At 56.6% G+C, this 13590-nt stretch overlaps 1 protein-coding gene across 3 annotated transcripts; it reads left to right on the top strand.

Annotated features, from left to right (window-relative positions):
* The first annotated feature begins 1394 nt into the window (after positions 1 to 1394).
* LOC102459548 (perforin-1-like) lies at positions 1395 to 12870 on the top strand. Of its 3 annotated transcripts, none has more exons than XM_075928666.1 (5): positions 1395 to 1498; positions 2943 to 3035; positions 3818 to 4279; positions 8062 to 8647; positions 9674 to 12870. In XM_075928666.1, the coding sequence occupies exons 4-5, from the start codon at positions 8115 to 8117 to the stop codon at positions 10794 to 10796; spliced, it is 1656 nt and encodes a 551-aa protein (XP_075784781.1). In that variant the 5' UTR covers positions 1395 to 1498; positions 2943 to 3035; positions 3818 to 4279; positions 8062 to 8114; the 3' UTR covers positions 10797 to 12870. The 3 variants fall into 3 exon arrangements, with proteins under 3 accessions (XP_075784781.1, XP_075784782.1, XP_075784783.1); XM_075928667.1 differs by lacking the exon at positions 1395 to 1498 and adding an exon at positions 1633 to 1772; XM_075928668.1 differs by lacking the exons at positions 1395 to 1498; positions 2943 to 3035; positions 3818 to 4279 and adding an exon at positions 5022 to 5171.
* Positions 12871 to 13590: the final 720 nt, after the last annotated feature.

Consider the following 13590-nt stretch of genomic DNA (forward strand, 5'->3'; position numbering starts at 1 on the left):
TCATCCTACAGCCCGGCCTGGGGGACCGCAGGGGGGAGAGTCACTTGAATTTTGCACAGATCCTGTCACCTGGCAACCCCCTTCCATGGCCAGTGACTAGCCAGTCACAGCGCAATGCAAGCAATAATCTGATTGCAGGGAGTAACACCGTCGATACCCATTTGGCTTCTTGGAAGAGTGATGGGGGGGGAGTGGAGAGGAGAGGGAACGTTCTGGTGGGGCAGAGGGTTGGAGTGGGGAGGAGAAGGGAGATCTGGCTGGGGGTGCAGGCTCTGGGGTAAAGGGTGCTGAGCGCAGGAGGGAGCTCTGAAGATGGTTGGGACAGGAGTGTGGGATCTGGGTGAGAGTTAGAGTGAGTGCTGGGGCAGGGAGTTGGAGTACAGGGTGTGGGAGCTGGGGTTTGGGAGAGGGCCGCAGGCAGGGTGTGGGGGGGCTCAGGGCTGGAGCAGAGCTCAGGGCCAGTGCTAGTGTGGGGGGCTAGGGCAGAGGTTGTAGGCTGAGGAACTCACCTGGAGCTGAGGGTTGCGGGTGCTGGTGGGGAAGGGGGTTAGGAAGTGGGGGGGGTTGGGGTGCAGGGTGTGGAAGGAGACTCAGGGCTGGGGCAGAGGGTTGGGTGCTGGTGGGGGAGGGGGTTGGGGTGCAGGGTGTGGGAGGGCTCAGGGCTGTGGTAGAGGGTTGGGGTGCTGGTGTGGGAGGGGTTTGGGGTGCAGGGTGTGGGGGGGCCCAGGGCTGGGGCAGAGGGTTGGGGTGCTGGTATGGGAGGGGGTTGGGGTGCAGGGTGTGGAAGGAGACTCAGGGCTGGGGCAGAGGGTTGGGGTGCTGGTGTGGGAGGGGCTTGGGATGCAGGGTGTGGAAGGAGACTCAGGGCTGGGGCAGAGGGTTGGGGTGCTGGTGTGGGAGGGGGTTGGGGTGCAGGGTGTGGGGGGGCCCAGGGCTGGGGCAGAGGGTTGGGGTGCTGGTGTGGGAGGGGCTTGGGATGCAGGGTGTGGAAGGAGACTCAGGGCTGGGGCAGAGGGTTGGGGTGCTGGTGTGGGAGGGGGTTGGGGTGCAGGGTGTGGGGGGGCCCAGGGTTCGGGCAAAGGGTTGGGGTGTTGTGGGAGAGAGTTAGGATGTGGGAGGGGGTGCAGTGTGTGGCGGGGGGGCTGCGGGCTGGGGCAGAGGTCGGGGGGGGCAGTCACCTCCAGGAGTTTCTGTGAGGGGGCGCAATGAGGCGACCCCCGGCTCTCTGCCTGGAATCGGGAGCAGGCAACTCCGCAGCTCCCAGTGCGCGCCATCCCCAGCCAATGGGAGCGGCGGGGCAGCGCCTGCAGCCAATGGCAGGGCGGCGCGGTACAGCGCTTTCCCCAGTGGGGTGGGGCAGAAGCACGTGGAGATTCCCCGCCCCTCCCGCCGCCCCGCCCCGGAGGAATCACGTGCAAAGTCCACTGACGTCACTGGCCCAGGCTCGGTGCCCGGGATCCAGGTGGCCTCCGGCAGCGCGTGCCCGCTGCAGCAGCAGGTGGAGTCTCGGAGCCCGCGCTGGGAGCCAAGGGGCGGGGGGATTCCCCCCCCCCCCCCCGACCTGGCTGCAGCCCCCCTGCAGGGCTCGAGCCGCACGTGTGAGCTGCTGGCGCAGGAAGAGCGGCGGGGACCACAGCTCCCACACCCCCTCCTGCTGCAGCTGCAGGGAGACGCGCCTCTGAAGTCAGCGGGGGGAGCCCCCAGAACTGCCCCTCCCCGCACGCCTGGGTCCTTCTCAGCCCGGCCGGGCCCGGGACGGTCGCCACCAGCAGGTGGGGGGGGGGGGATCTCTGGGCTCCCAGGCCCCTCCTGGAGCGGGGACAGAACCCACGAGTCCTGCCTCTCAACTGTCCCTCCCGACCCCGGCCCTGACCGAAAAGGCTCCTGTTTCCTGCCCCCCCTCGGTTAAATCCATCACAAGGCATCTGCTGTGCCAAGCCCCACACTGCCCCAGTGGAGTGGTGAATGGGGGGTTCCCGGGGTTATTGGGGGTACAAAGCGTCCCCCTCCCCCACCTCCTGTGGTCTGGAGTCGGGACACACGGCCCTGCCGGGGGGCGGGGGGATTGGGGCTTGTTCAGGCTGCAGCAGAGCAGAGCGAGGGGGGATCCGAGAGCAGCCTCCAGCTCCCTGCAGGGGGGTCCAGAGAGGCTGGGGAGAGGCTGTTCTCAGGGGGGCAGGGGGAGGAGCGATGGGCTCCCCTTGCAGTGGGGGAGGTGTGGATGGGACATTGGGACAAACTCTTTCCCTGGGCGGGTGGGGAGGCCCTGGGCTGGGTTTCGGGGGGGGGGGGATCTCTGTCCGAGGGGTGTTTCAGTCCCAGCCTGACCCAGCCCTGGCTGGGATGGTTGAGTTGGGCGGGTCCCGCTTTGGGCAGGGGCTGGACTCGATGCCTCCTGAGGGCTCTGCCCGCCCTGGGTTCTGGGGCTCTTCTCTGCCTGTCTGTGAGCTCCACGGGGCAACAGGAAAGAGCAAACTGGGGGGGCAGCCTGGCAGAGGAACGAGCTGCAGGAAGAGGGGGCAGGGGGTTGGGGTGAGAGAGCAGGGAGATGGGGGTGACCCCTGGCAAGGAGATGGGGGAGCAGGGCTCAGGGTCCGACCAGCATTGGGGGGCAGGAGTGAGCCCAGTGCGCTGATGGGAAGCACGGAGGTTTCTAGGGGGCTGAGGGACCCGGCTTTGGAGTCTGCTCTCCCCTGGCCGGCAGGGCTGGCCCCAATGTGACCTTGCAGGGTTTGTCTCACTGGGGTTCCACCTGGGGCCTCTCTAGTTCCTCACACCCCGGGAGGTGTCTGTGCTGGCCACAGCTTCCTGCCCAGAGGGATGTGGTTGGGCTGTGAAGTGGGGCAGGAGCTGAGCCCCATGGGGAGCACAGGGAGGACTGAGACAACATGAGACTTTCAGTGGGGACTTGGTCCACGTACAAAGTGCATCTCTCCCCACAGGGCACAGCCCAGTCCCAGCTGCCGGTGGGTCGTGGGGCCAAACTAGAGCTCCGCTCCGGAGGCAGGTGAAAGATGGGGGACATTGCTGCAAAGGTGACTACTCAGTCTCTGGCCCCCATGCACAGACACAGCAGAGTTCAAATTGGGGGGCTGTTACGTCAGGTGCTGCACAGACTTCAACCAGGATTGTAGTCCCAGCCCTCCCCCTCTGAGCCACTCACCCCCACCCCTCCCAGAGCGGTAACCCAGGAATCCTGACTCCCAGCTCCCCTGATCTAACCACTAGACCCCACTCCCCTCCCAGAGCGGTAACCCAGGAATCCTGACTCCCAGCTCCCCTGATCTAACCACTAGACCCCACTCCCCTGCCAGAGCAAGAATAGACCCCAGCAGTCCTGACGCTCAGTCAATGCTCTGCCCACTAGACCAGCTGTCCACTCGTTGATAGGCAGGTGACACAGTTGATCTATTTCGCTCAGGGGCAGTTTGCAATGTCATGAGCTTCCCTCATGTTCTGGGCCATCCTGTGCCTGAGAGTTTTCCCCACCTTCAACATCTGCCTCTGGGAAGAAGGGGGTGGGGGGGTGAGAAAAGGATACTGGATATAATAGGCCCTGGGTTTGATCCAGGATGGCAGGGAGGGGCCAGGATGTTGGACTAGGTGAACTCAGGGGCTAACTGCAGTGAAGCTAACCAAAAGGTGTTCATTACGGGTTAGAGGGAGCACAATGTACCCAGACTCCAAATGTCAGTGGTATTTGGGTCCTGCTTTGGGGAGCACAGTGGGGTTTTAACTTTAACAGCATGTTAACCTGTGGAACTCCCTACTACAGGATTGTTGTTAATGCAGGAACTCTCTGTGTTCCTCCTGACAGGGTGGTTCAGAGACTAACATCCCCTCCCAGCTGTGCCCAGAGCCTGCTGCTTCTCTTCTCCCACTCCCAGGGTCTCAACGCAATGCCACTTGTGCACGAAGGAAGAGTACAAGAAGCATACTGCCTTCGTGCCCAGGCACAACCTGGAAGCTGAGGGCAGGAAAGGGGCCTTTTTGGTGGACCCCATGCATGAACTCACTGCTTGTTTCTTCTTCATGAGCCATTGATTCAGGTCCAGCCCAAACCAATTTCAGTATGTTTTGTTTGAGGGACCTGGGAGTCCATGTAAAAGCTGCCTGTGGGTGTTTCCCACTGACCACATCTGAGGCAATAAAAAGAAATCATGAGACTTTTGGCTGTTACTTAATTCACCTACAAAGTGCATCTCTCCCAGCAGAGACACAGCCCGGTCCTAGCTGCCAACAGGTCATCGGGAGGGTGACCCATCAGCTGCGGAGGCAGGTGAGTGATCGGTGGGTCTGCTCAGACTCTGGCTAAGATCGGGAACTACTGCCGAGATCGGGGACCCCAGCGTGCCAGGCACTGCTCAGACCCCAGATGAGATTGGGGACCCCATCACACCGAGCACTGCTCAGACCCAAGGGTGCTATGTGGGGGAGCTTCAGTAGCTCTCCTGATGTTTGAACCCTGAGATTCCATACCTGAGGTCTCCTTAAAGCTGCATGCCCTGGCTCTAGAGGCAGCTCTTAAATGCAACAGAATTTGAGCTGCTTGCAGCTTCACCTTTGGGGCAGGGAGTTCGTTATATAAAGAGGGAGGCAGGTGATTAAGGATAGAAAAGGCTGGGCATTCCAGTCATTGACGGATCCTTAGATCATCATGAAAACACTGCCAGAGGCAGGAGAGGGGAATTCCACTTAAAAGAGATGAGGGGGAGAAAAAAAAGCAAAAATGAGTCTTGTGCTGCTAGGATTTGCATTTGGATCCCTGCTGTTAAAGGTATACATGTTCTTGCAAAGTGTGTGGGAGGGGGAGAGGGGGAAAACAGAGAGGTGGCAGCATGTGCAGATACTGCACAACTACTCCAAACAGCAAAGTCCAGAGCTGAGTGCAAAGAGTTGCAAAGGGATCTCACCAAACGGGGTGACTGAGCAACACAAGGGCAGGGGGAATTCAGTGTTGATAAGTGTAAAGTAATGCACAGGGCAAACTATAATCTAGTTGACAAATACAAAATAACCGATACCATTCAAGAAAGAGATCTTGGAATCCTTGTGGGTCGTTCCCTGGCAACGTCTGCTCGGTGTGCAGTGGCTTTGTACACCCACATCTTGAATACTGCATGCAGGTCTGGTCACCCCATTTAGAAAAAGAGACATTGGATTTGGAAAAGGTACAGAAAGGGGAACAGAAATCATTGGGGGTAAGGAAGAGCTTCCATATGAGAAGAAATTGAGAAAACTGGAACTTTTCAGCTTGCAGAAGAAATGACTAAAGGGTGGGGGGATATGTCAAAGATCTAGAGAATCATGAAATGTGTGGGGAAAATAGAACAAGGAAATGTTATTCGTTCCTTCACGAACACAATACGAGACGCTGACCCAATTCAATGTACAGGTGGCAGATTTTAAACCTGCAAAATAAATTATTGTTTCACTGTCAGCTTGTGGAACTCTTTGCCAGGATCTGGAGGCACCTATAACATGATTCCAATAAACACAAAATAAATTCCAGGAGGGTAAGTCCATTAGTGGCTACTAGCCAGAATGGGGAGGGATGGTGTCCCTTGCTTCTGTTTGACAGACGCTGGGAATGGGTGACAGGAGATGGACCATGATGTTTGCCTGCTCTGTTTATTCCTTCTGAAGCACCGGGCATTGAGTTGCTATTGACAGACAGGGTACAGGGCTAGAAGGACCATGCGTCTGACCCAGTATGGGCATTCGGTGTTTTTACATAGAACTAAAATGTATCTGCCCTCTCTCTGTGACCCACAAGACCCCACTGCCCTCCCAGAGCGGAGAGAGAACCCAGGAGGCCTGACAGGGTCTCTCTCCCTCCAGAAAAGGAAAAAAATTGTAGCACTGTAAAGACTAACAAGATGGTTTATTAGATGATGAGCTTTTTGGGGCCAGACCCGCTTCCTCAGCTCATATTCTGAAAGTGAATTTGCATGACCATATGTAACAAAGGAATACAATGAAGAAAGTAAAGAAATGATGAACTGAGAAATCAGATATTAGGACAGAAGGTGGGAATGAAGGGCAAGGAAGAGATAAGGAAGGAAGAAATAGCTTATTGTAAGTCAAAAAGGGTTAATTTGGCTATCAGTGGCTGGGGAGGCTGTCTTTGTAATGTGTTAGTCTTTAAAGTGCCACATATTTTTCCTACATATGTTAGAGAGGACTAGGTCTACTCTTTATTTATTTTATTTCTTTTGTATAGGAATTAGATACAGGGCTTCTGTCAGCTGACTGCTCAGTTGTCTGCAAAAAGAACAGAGTTTTTCTGACACCTTAGTAGCCTGAGAAAGAGGTGATGTATGTGGGGGAGGGGAACCAATAAGATTGGTCTCCCCCAGTTTGCTGCTTTGCTTGTACTGAGCAAGCTGCTGAAACGGTTGTCTTCAGTGTGGCCACCCCCAGCTCTCACTCTCTTCCCCTCCCCCACAATGGTATTAACAGTTCGCACTCCCCCCCCCCCCAACAAAAACCTGAAAAGGCGCATCCACTCAGAGCCTGCCCACAATGGGGGACTCTATTGCAAAGCTCACAGCTCAGTCTGCGGCTGAGAGCAGGGAGCCCAAGCTCAGACACACATTGCAGGCAAAACTGGGGGGCTGTTACGGCAGCTACAGCACAGACTTCAGCCAAGATTGTGGTCCCCAGCTCTCCCCCTGTAAGGGGCTAACCCCCGCACCCCTCCCAGAACAGTAACCCAGGAATCCTGGCTCCCAGCACCCACCTGCTCCAACCACTAGACTCCGTTCCTCTGCCAGAGCAACAACAGACCCCAGCAGTCCTGACTCTCAGTCTAATGCTCTAGCCACTAGACCAACTTGCTCTGCTGTTGATAGCCAGGGGACTCAGTTGCTCTATTTCATCTCAGGGGCAGCTGGCAATGTCGTTCTGTTTGGTTTTTTTGCTGGCAAACAGCAGGTGGGCAACAGATTGAGAGTGGGGGCACCAGCAGAGTTTGTGAGGGGCAGGAACCCATGGCTGGGCGAGCAGGGGGCTGCAGGTGAGGATTTAAAGCACTAACAGAGAGGGGGGAGGAGGCAGAGAGAACCCAGGGCTGGGCTGGTACGGGGCTATAGGTCAAGATAAAGGGGCACTGGCAGAGTGGGGGAGGGAGGGAGCCCCAGGGCTGGAGAAGCAGGGCACCGACAGATCCAAGCCATCAATATTCAGGTTTGTTTTTCCTCCCTGCTGCTGCCGAGCTGAGTTCAGACATTTCCTGTCCCCTCCACCCTGAGTTGGCCGCTATCACAGGATGCTGAGCCTCCATTGCGATATATTTCCCAGCCTCAGTTCACAACCCCGTTCAAATCTGCATTTCACACAGCAGCCCCGTGGTCAGTGGGGGGAGGGAGGCAGAGCAAGGGGTGAGAGCTTCAGGGGCACAAGCCAGGGGACAGGAAATGAAACTGGGAGGGCCCATGGGGCTGCTCTGGGGAGGTAGGAAGTGTCCTGCCCATGGGCCTGACCCAGGGCAAAAGTATGAAGGCGGCAGCTCCAGATGTTGGGGCTGATGCCGACCATGAGAACCCCAAGAAAACGACCCTCCAGCAGCGACTAAACATCACCATGGCCACTAGGGGGCCCCCAGAGGTTCTACAGCCCCTCATGGCCCAAACTCCCCCTCACCACCAGGGGGCCAAGCTCTTGCAAGCCACCGACCAATTACAGGCCCTGGGCTCTAGGGCACCGCCCTCTAGTGGCCCAGTAGGGAGCTGCAATCACCCATTCTATTGCAGGCTCTCATTGGCCATGTAAAACTGTACCGCCCCCTTATGGTTAGTACTGGTATTGCAACACCTGGAAAACGGAGGGGAGGGAAATGCTGCATTTGAGGTTGTCTGGAGGTAAACATGCAAATAAGGCATCGCATCATCTCCATAAAACCCCCAGTGTTCCTAGAGACCAGAGATTGCATAAGTCTGATATAGAACATGGCTGATGTCATGGCTGTTAGGTGGGTGTGTCTACAATGGTGTTAACCTATGGAACTGCCTGCTACTGCATTGCTATTAATTCTGCACCTCTCTGTGTCTCTCCCTCTAGGAGGTTTTGAGGCTGGTGGCCCCTCCTGGGTGGGGAAATCCGTCATTTCAACTATGCCTAGATTTCGTAGCTTCCTCCCCCTTCTCCTTTTCATCCTCCCTGGGGCTTCCTCCCAGTGTCAAACATACACGGTCAATGAATGCAAGAAGCACACGGCCTTTGTGCCTGGTCACAGCCTCGTTGGTGAGGGCATCGATGTGACCACAATGGCCAGGAAGGGAGCCTACCTGGTGGACAGCAGCACCTGGCAGGACCCTGATGACACCTGCACCCTGTGCCAGAACCAGCTGCAGGGCGGGCAGTTGCAGAGGCTGCCACTGGCGGCGGTGGACTGGAGGGTCCAAGGCTTGTGCAGCAAGCAACTCAGCAGCTCGGTGAAGGAGTCGGGGATGAGCATGCTGCAGTTGGCGGCATCCGCGGTGCAGAACGACTGGAAGGTGGGGCTGGACGTGCCTGTGAAGCCCAAAGTGAATGTTCAGGTGGAGCTGGCCGGATCACACTCCAAACTGGCCAATTTCGTGGTGGAGCAATCGCGGAAGGACAAATACAGCTTTGTGAGCCACGAGGTCTCCTGCGGCTACTACCAGTGAGTGCTGGGTAGGGTCGGGAGGGATCAGTTGGAATGGGGGTCACAGCCACAGCACACAGTGCTTGGGACATTCCCCCTAGGGGGTGCTCATGGGCACCAGGGTTGTGTCATTTTTGGTGGTGCCCAGAACAGGTCCAAGCAGGCGTAGGCACCAACTTCCCCTCTAGCGGGGTGGTGCCTTCCACACTCATGCCTCAGGTCCCACGTACACTGCAGCCCCTCCCAGAATCTCCCTCCCTGCTCTTCCTTCAGCCCCCATTCTTCCACTATTGCACCTCCTCCCTATACATATGCATGTCTGCCCCACCGTCTCCCCTAAAGTACACCTCATCTCCACTCATCCCCTCCACCATCCAATAGCTACCTTGGCCCTGCAGAAGCAGTAGGAGAGCAAAGGGGGAGGCCGGCAGAGTGGGGGAGCTTGGTTCCGTCCCCACGAACTGTTCCCTGTGCATTCTCCGGGGCATGGCGCCACCAGCCCATCTGCTCAAAGGCTGGTGAGGCCAGGCCGCCTTCCTGAGTGTCGGTAGAGCCTGGGTATCACCATGTGACCTGCTGCCGGTGGAGTTACTGGCAGGACAGGCTGGCTCCTGGACACGGGCCTTTTCCCCTCTGCGAGGTGCCAGGGCGGGGGAATGACTGGTACTGGGGAATGGGGAATGGAGAATAGGGCTCTTCCCTTCAAAATGACACCATATCTCCAAGCTGGGCCCAGGGAAGGGCACTGGCCAGCAACGAAGGCCGGGAATGGGACAGGGGGCAGGGGCTGGAGAGCTAGGGGGGATTTTCCTCTCTTGTGTGTCAGGGTCCTGGTGACCAGCCATGGCCAGAGCATGGGACGTCCATCAGCTGACAATGCTCCCAGCAAGGCAGTGGGTGCAGCAGGCTGGGGAGGCTGCTCTGAGCAGGAGCCACATGGTTAGAGCTTTGCTCATGGGTTGGCCGGGGCCGTAGGATGTGCCGATAACGATCACAGCTGACCGGCCAGGCTGAGCTCACTCCGCACCTTGTGTCCCTGGGCAGGTTCCGGGTCAGCGAGACGCCCCCGCTCACCAGCCATTTCACTGAGGCGCTGGAGAACCTCCCAGAGAAGTACGACAGCAAATCCAAGGTGGAGTACCAGCAACTCATCAGCAACTACGGCACCCACTACGTGTCCCAGGTGCAGCTGGGGGGCCGGGCGCGGGACGTGACAGCCGTGCGGGTCTGCGAAGCGGCACTGAGCAGCTTGACAGCTGACGAGGTCAAGGACTGTTTGAGTGGGGAGTCGTCTGTGAGTATTGGATCTGGCTCAGCTAAGGGTGGGTACAACCAGTGTGAGGAGGACAAGAAGAAGGGGAAGGTTCAGAGGAGCTTTCATGAGACATATCGGGAGCGTCACGTGGAGGTGGAGGGAGGACACAGCACAACAGACATCTTGTTCTCCGGACAAGACGCCAAAGTCTTCTCAGCTTGGATGGAGAGCCTCAAATCCAGCCCCGGCCTGGTGTCCTATTCCCTGCAGCCCATCCACATGCTGGTAGAGCAGGACGACCCCAAGCAGGAGGAGCTGAAGCGGGCGGTGAGTAAGTACATCCTTGAGAGGGCCCTGTGGAGGAATTGCACCCAGAGCTGTCCCCCAGGGACCCAGCGCAGCGCCCACGATCCCTGCTCCTGTGTCTGCCCGGGGGACACCGTGACCAACACCATGTGCTGCTCACGGGAACGTGGGCTGGGGAAGCTGACGGTGAGTGTGCAGAAGGCCAGTGGTCTGTGGGGGGACTACTTTACTGCTACAGATGGTTTCGTCAAGGTCATCTTTGAGAGCAAGGAGCTGCGGACTGGCACCATCTGGAACAACAACAATCCCACCTGGAACGTCCACTTGGACTTCGGCACCGTCCGCCTCAACAGCGCCAGCAAGATCCGCGTGCAGGTCTGGGACGAGGACAACAAGTGGGACGATGATGTACTGGGAAGCTGCGACATTGAGCTGGAGTCTGGGGGGCCCCACCAGAAGGATTGCTACATGAACCACGGCCGCGTCTGGTTCCAGTACAGCCTGCGCTGTGGGCCCCACCTCGGGGGTCGGAGCTGCTTTGACTATGTCTCTCAGCCACCCCGGAGGAGCACAGCCAAGGGGAAGGAGGCAAAGGCCATCTGGTGAGCCCCCTTAGCTAGGGGGTCGGAGAGGGTCCTGGGTGTGCTTTGATCAATTGCGCTCCCTGTCCGAGCATTTCCTGGCTCCCACTCTGCAGACGCCTCTTGCTGTTGCTCCTGTCTGTGTCTGCTGTGCCTATAAGAGTCTGTCTGTTCCTGTGAGCCCGTCATCCTCACAACTCCGTCTGGGGAAATAGCCGAGCAGAAATCGTTTGTTCTGGATCCAGCAGCCCACTGCATCCAATAACCATCTACTGTATCCAGCTAACCAACAAATCTACTGCATCCGACCAGTCCACCTGCTCCCCCATCCAGCCAACTGCCAGCTAAGCAACCAACCAATGGCTGTGTTTAATTTATCTGACTTATTGAAACAACAAACCACCAACGGGATACAGAGTCTCCAATTTATCCATCCAACCAAACAGATCAAAGAACATATCCTGCCTATCCCCCATATCTCTCCGTCCATCCATTCAGCCAACCAATGCCTGTATCTAGTACATCCAACATGCAAAACCAACCAACCAATGAATGCATCCAAACAACTGATGAATTTAGGTAGAGTATACAACATTCACAACAAACCAACCAATGAATTCTCCAGTGCATGAAAACAACCAATGAATTTCTCTAGAGACGCTAATCTGAAATGCCAGCCTGCCAGCCAACTAATGAATGTGTTTTTTTTAAATAAAAATGTCTGGTCAGCTAATCACCGAAAGCATTGAGTGGCTCCAATGTAACCAGCCAATCAAGAGATGTACTTAGCTTATCCAGCCTACTTGCCAAATGAAGTATCCAATGCATCCGTCCAGCCAACTGACCACTGTGTGCATCCTATTCTAAGCCTACCACTGAGAGAGCATGTGCATTTTTCTCTGTTATATGGACCGCATCCACAGTATAGTTGGGCGCTATCTGCATGTCCGTCAGGATGTCACATGAGCCTCTGGAGTGTGTTGATTGGTCCAAAAGCAACCCATGGGCGGTGGATTGAGAAGCACTGATCTAATACATCCAGGGCAACTAACCATCTAACTGATGACCTAAGTAATGTCTTAATGCCAACCAATTAATCAACCGACAAGCTGTGCTACCCATCCTCCGCCCCATGTATCCCCCCGCCCCCACCCATTCTATTTCTCTGTCTGGTATAGCCTCTTGAAAGGTGCACAGCTCAGCCCTGTCTCACTGTGGCTTCAGTGATTAACCCTCTGAAGAAACCTGAACACTCTCCAGAAATGGGCGTGATTCTAAATGCACAGCGGGTGGGCTGGATTCCAGAGGGACCTTACGGGCTGGTCCCTAACTGTGTTTCTCTTGCTTTGCACAGTTATCCATCTCTCTTGGGTTAGTTATGGGATCGTGAATTCACAGGCTGCACCGACCATTCAGCTGGCTTTTCTCTGCTCAGTTGGCCATCAGAAATGATGACATTTCCCCTCATAATCAGTAGGAGTCAGAGTGAACACCCAGAACAACATGGACTATGATTCTGGCTGTCAGCAGCGTTAAGGAGATGGCACTGCATTCGGATCACATCGGGAAGAGTGTATTCCCCCTACATGAAGGATGAAAACATATTCTTCACTCACACCTACCTGTGTCTGCTGGACGTCTAGATCAATAGCTTCATGGTGCACCTTAGTAATGGAGGGAGACCGGTTAACTCTGAACCCTACTGACTACAAGTTAAATATCTCCAGTCTGGAAAACAGCCATGCACTCTGCAGCTTCACTGCAAAACAATTTGCTTCTGGGGGCATTCCAGGTCTCTAGATCTTTGGGAATGTAACTCCCTACTTCAATAAACATTTCTGAAAGCATATTTCTAAGCTGGAAGCCTTTGTAATTCTTCTAACCTCAGTGGGCTGCACCGCATTGTAGCGTAGAAACGAGCGAGTGCAATGCCGGCTTGGGAACACTAGCGGCTGCCAACTGCCCGTCTCTGTGGGCTGCGGGTGGTTTCAAGGGCCCAGCTGCTGGACAAAGGCAGGTTGGGAGGCCTCGACCCCCATTGCATTGCAGCACGAGCTGCACTGGTGCACAGCCGTGGCTCCCAGGGCAAGAGGCAGCTCGCTCTCCAGCACTGGGAGGCGTCTATTTAGACCCCTGCCCATGGGGTATTTTAGAGCAGAGTAAAGGGGACTGGGAGGCAGCATCCTGTGGCCTATCAGCAGTCCCCCATCTCCCATGACTCCTGCCCCTTCCCATGAGGCTCCTTCCCAGCCCTCGCTGGGAAACCTGGCGCCCTCTTCCTTAGGCAGGGAGGGGACGCAGCGATATTCCCACAGGAGACCCACCTGCTGTACCTCCAGGCTCACATAGAAGGGCGGATGTTGAATCTCATCCATGTCTGCACCCCAAGGCTGGGCCCGGAACCGGTGCGTTTCTTTCATCGGGCGTCCAGCTTCCTTGGCACCTCGGATCCGCGCGCGCGCCTGGCCCTGGGCAGGGATTTGAATACCAGTGGGGAGCAGCGGGACAGCTCCGGGACTGAGAACAGGGAGGTCACTGTGGATAAGCTCAGGGAGAATCGTTGGTCCCTCCCGGGTGCACGTGGCGTGACATCACCCAGACAAGGGTTCCACCATGAGCTCGGTCCTGGGGGAGGTCGGTCAGTTGCCCCGTTCCTGCATGGAACGTATCTGGCTTTCCAGTTCCATCTTGCCTGGGCCCACCCCTCCCTGTTTGGCTGGCCCTATTCTCGGACCACCGTTTCTCACCTCGGCGAGGCCGGGGCTGGCCTATCGGCGGTTGGGTAACAGCTTGCAGGTGGATGTGGCCTCCGTGGCATC

The sequence above is a fragment of the Pelodiscus sinensis genome, chromosome 4 (assembly GCF_049634645.1).
Source record: "Pelodiscus sinensis isolate JC-2024 chromosome 4, ASM4963464v1, whole genome shotgun sequence".
Lineage (NCBI taxonomy): Eukaryota > Metazoa > Chordata > Testudines > Trionychidae > Pelodiscus > Pelodiscus sinensis.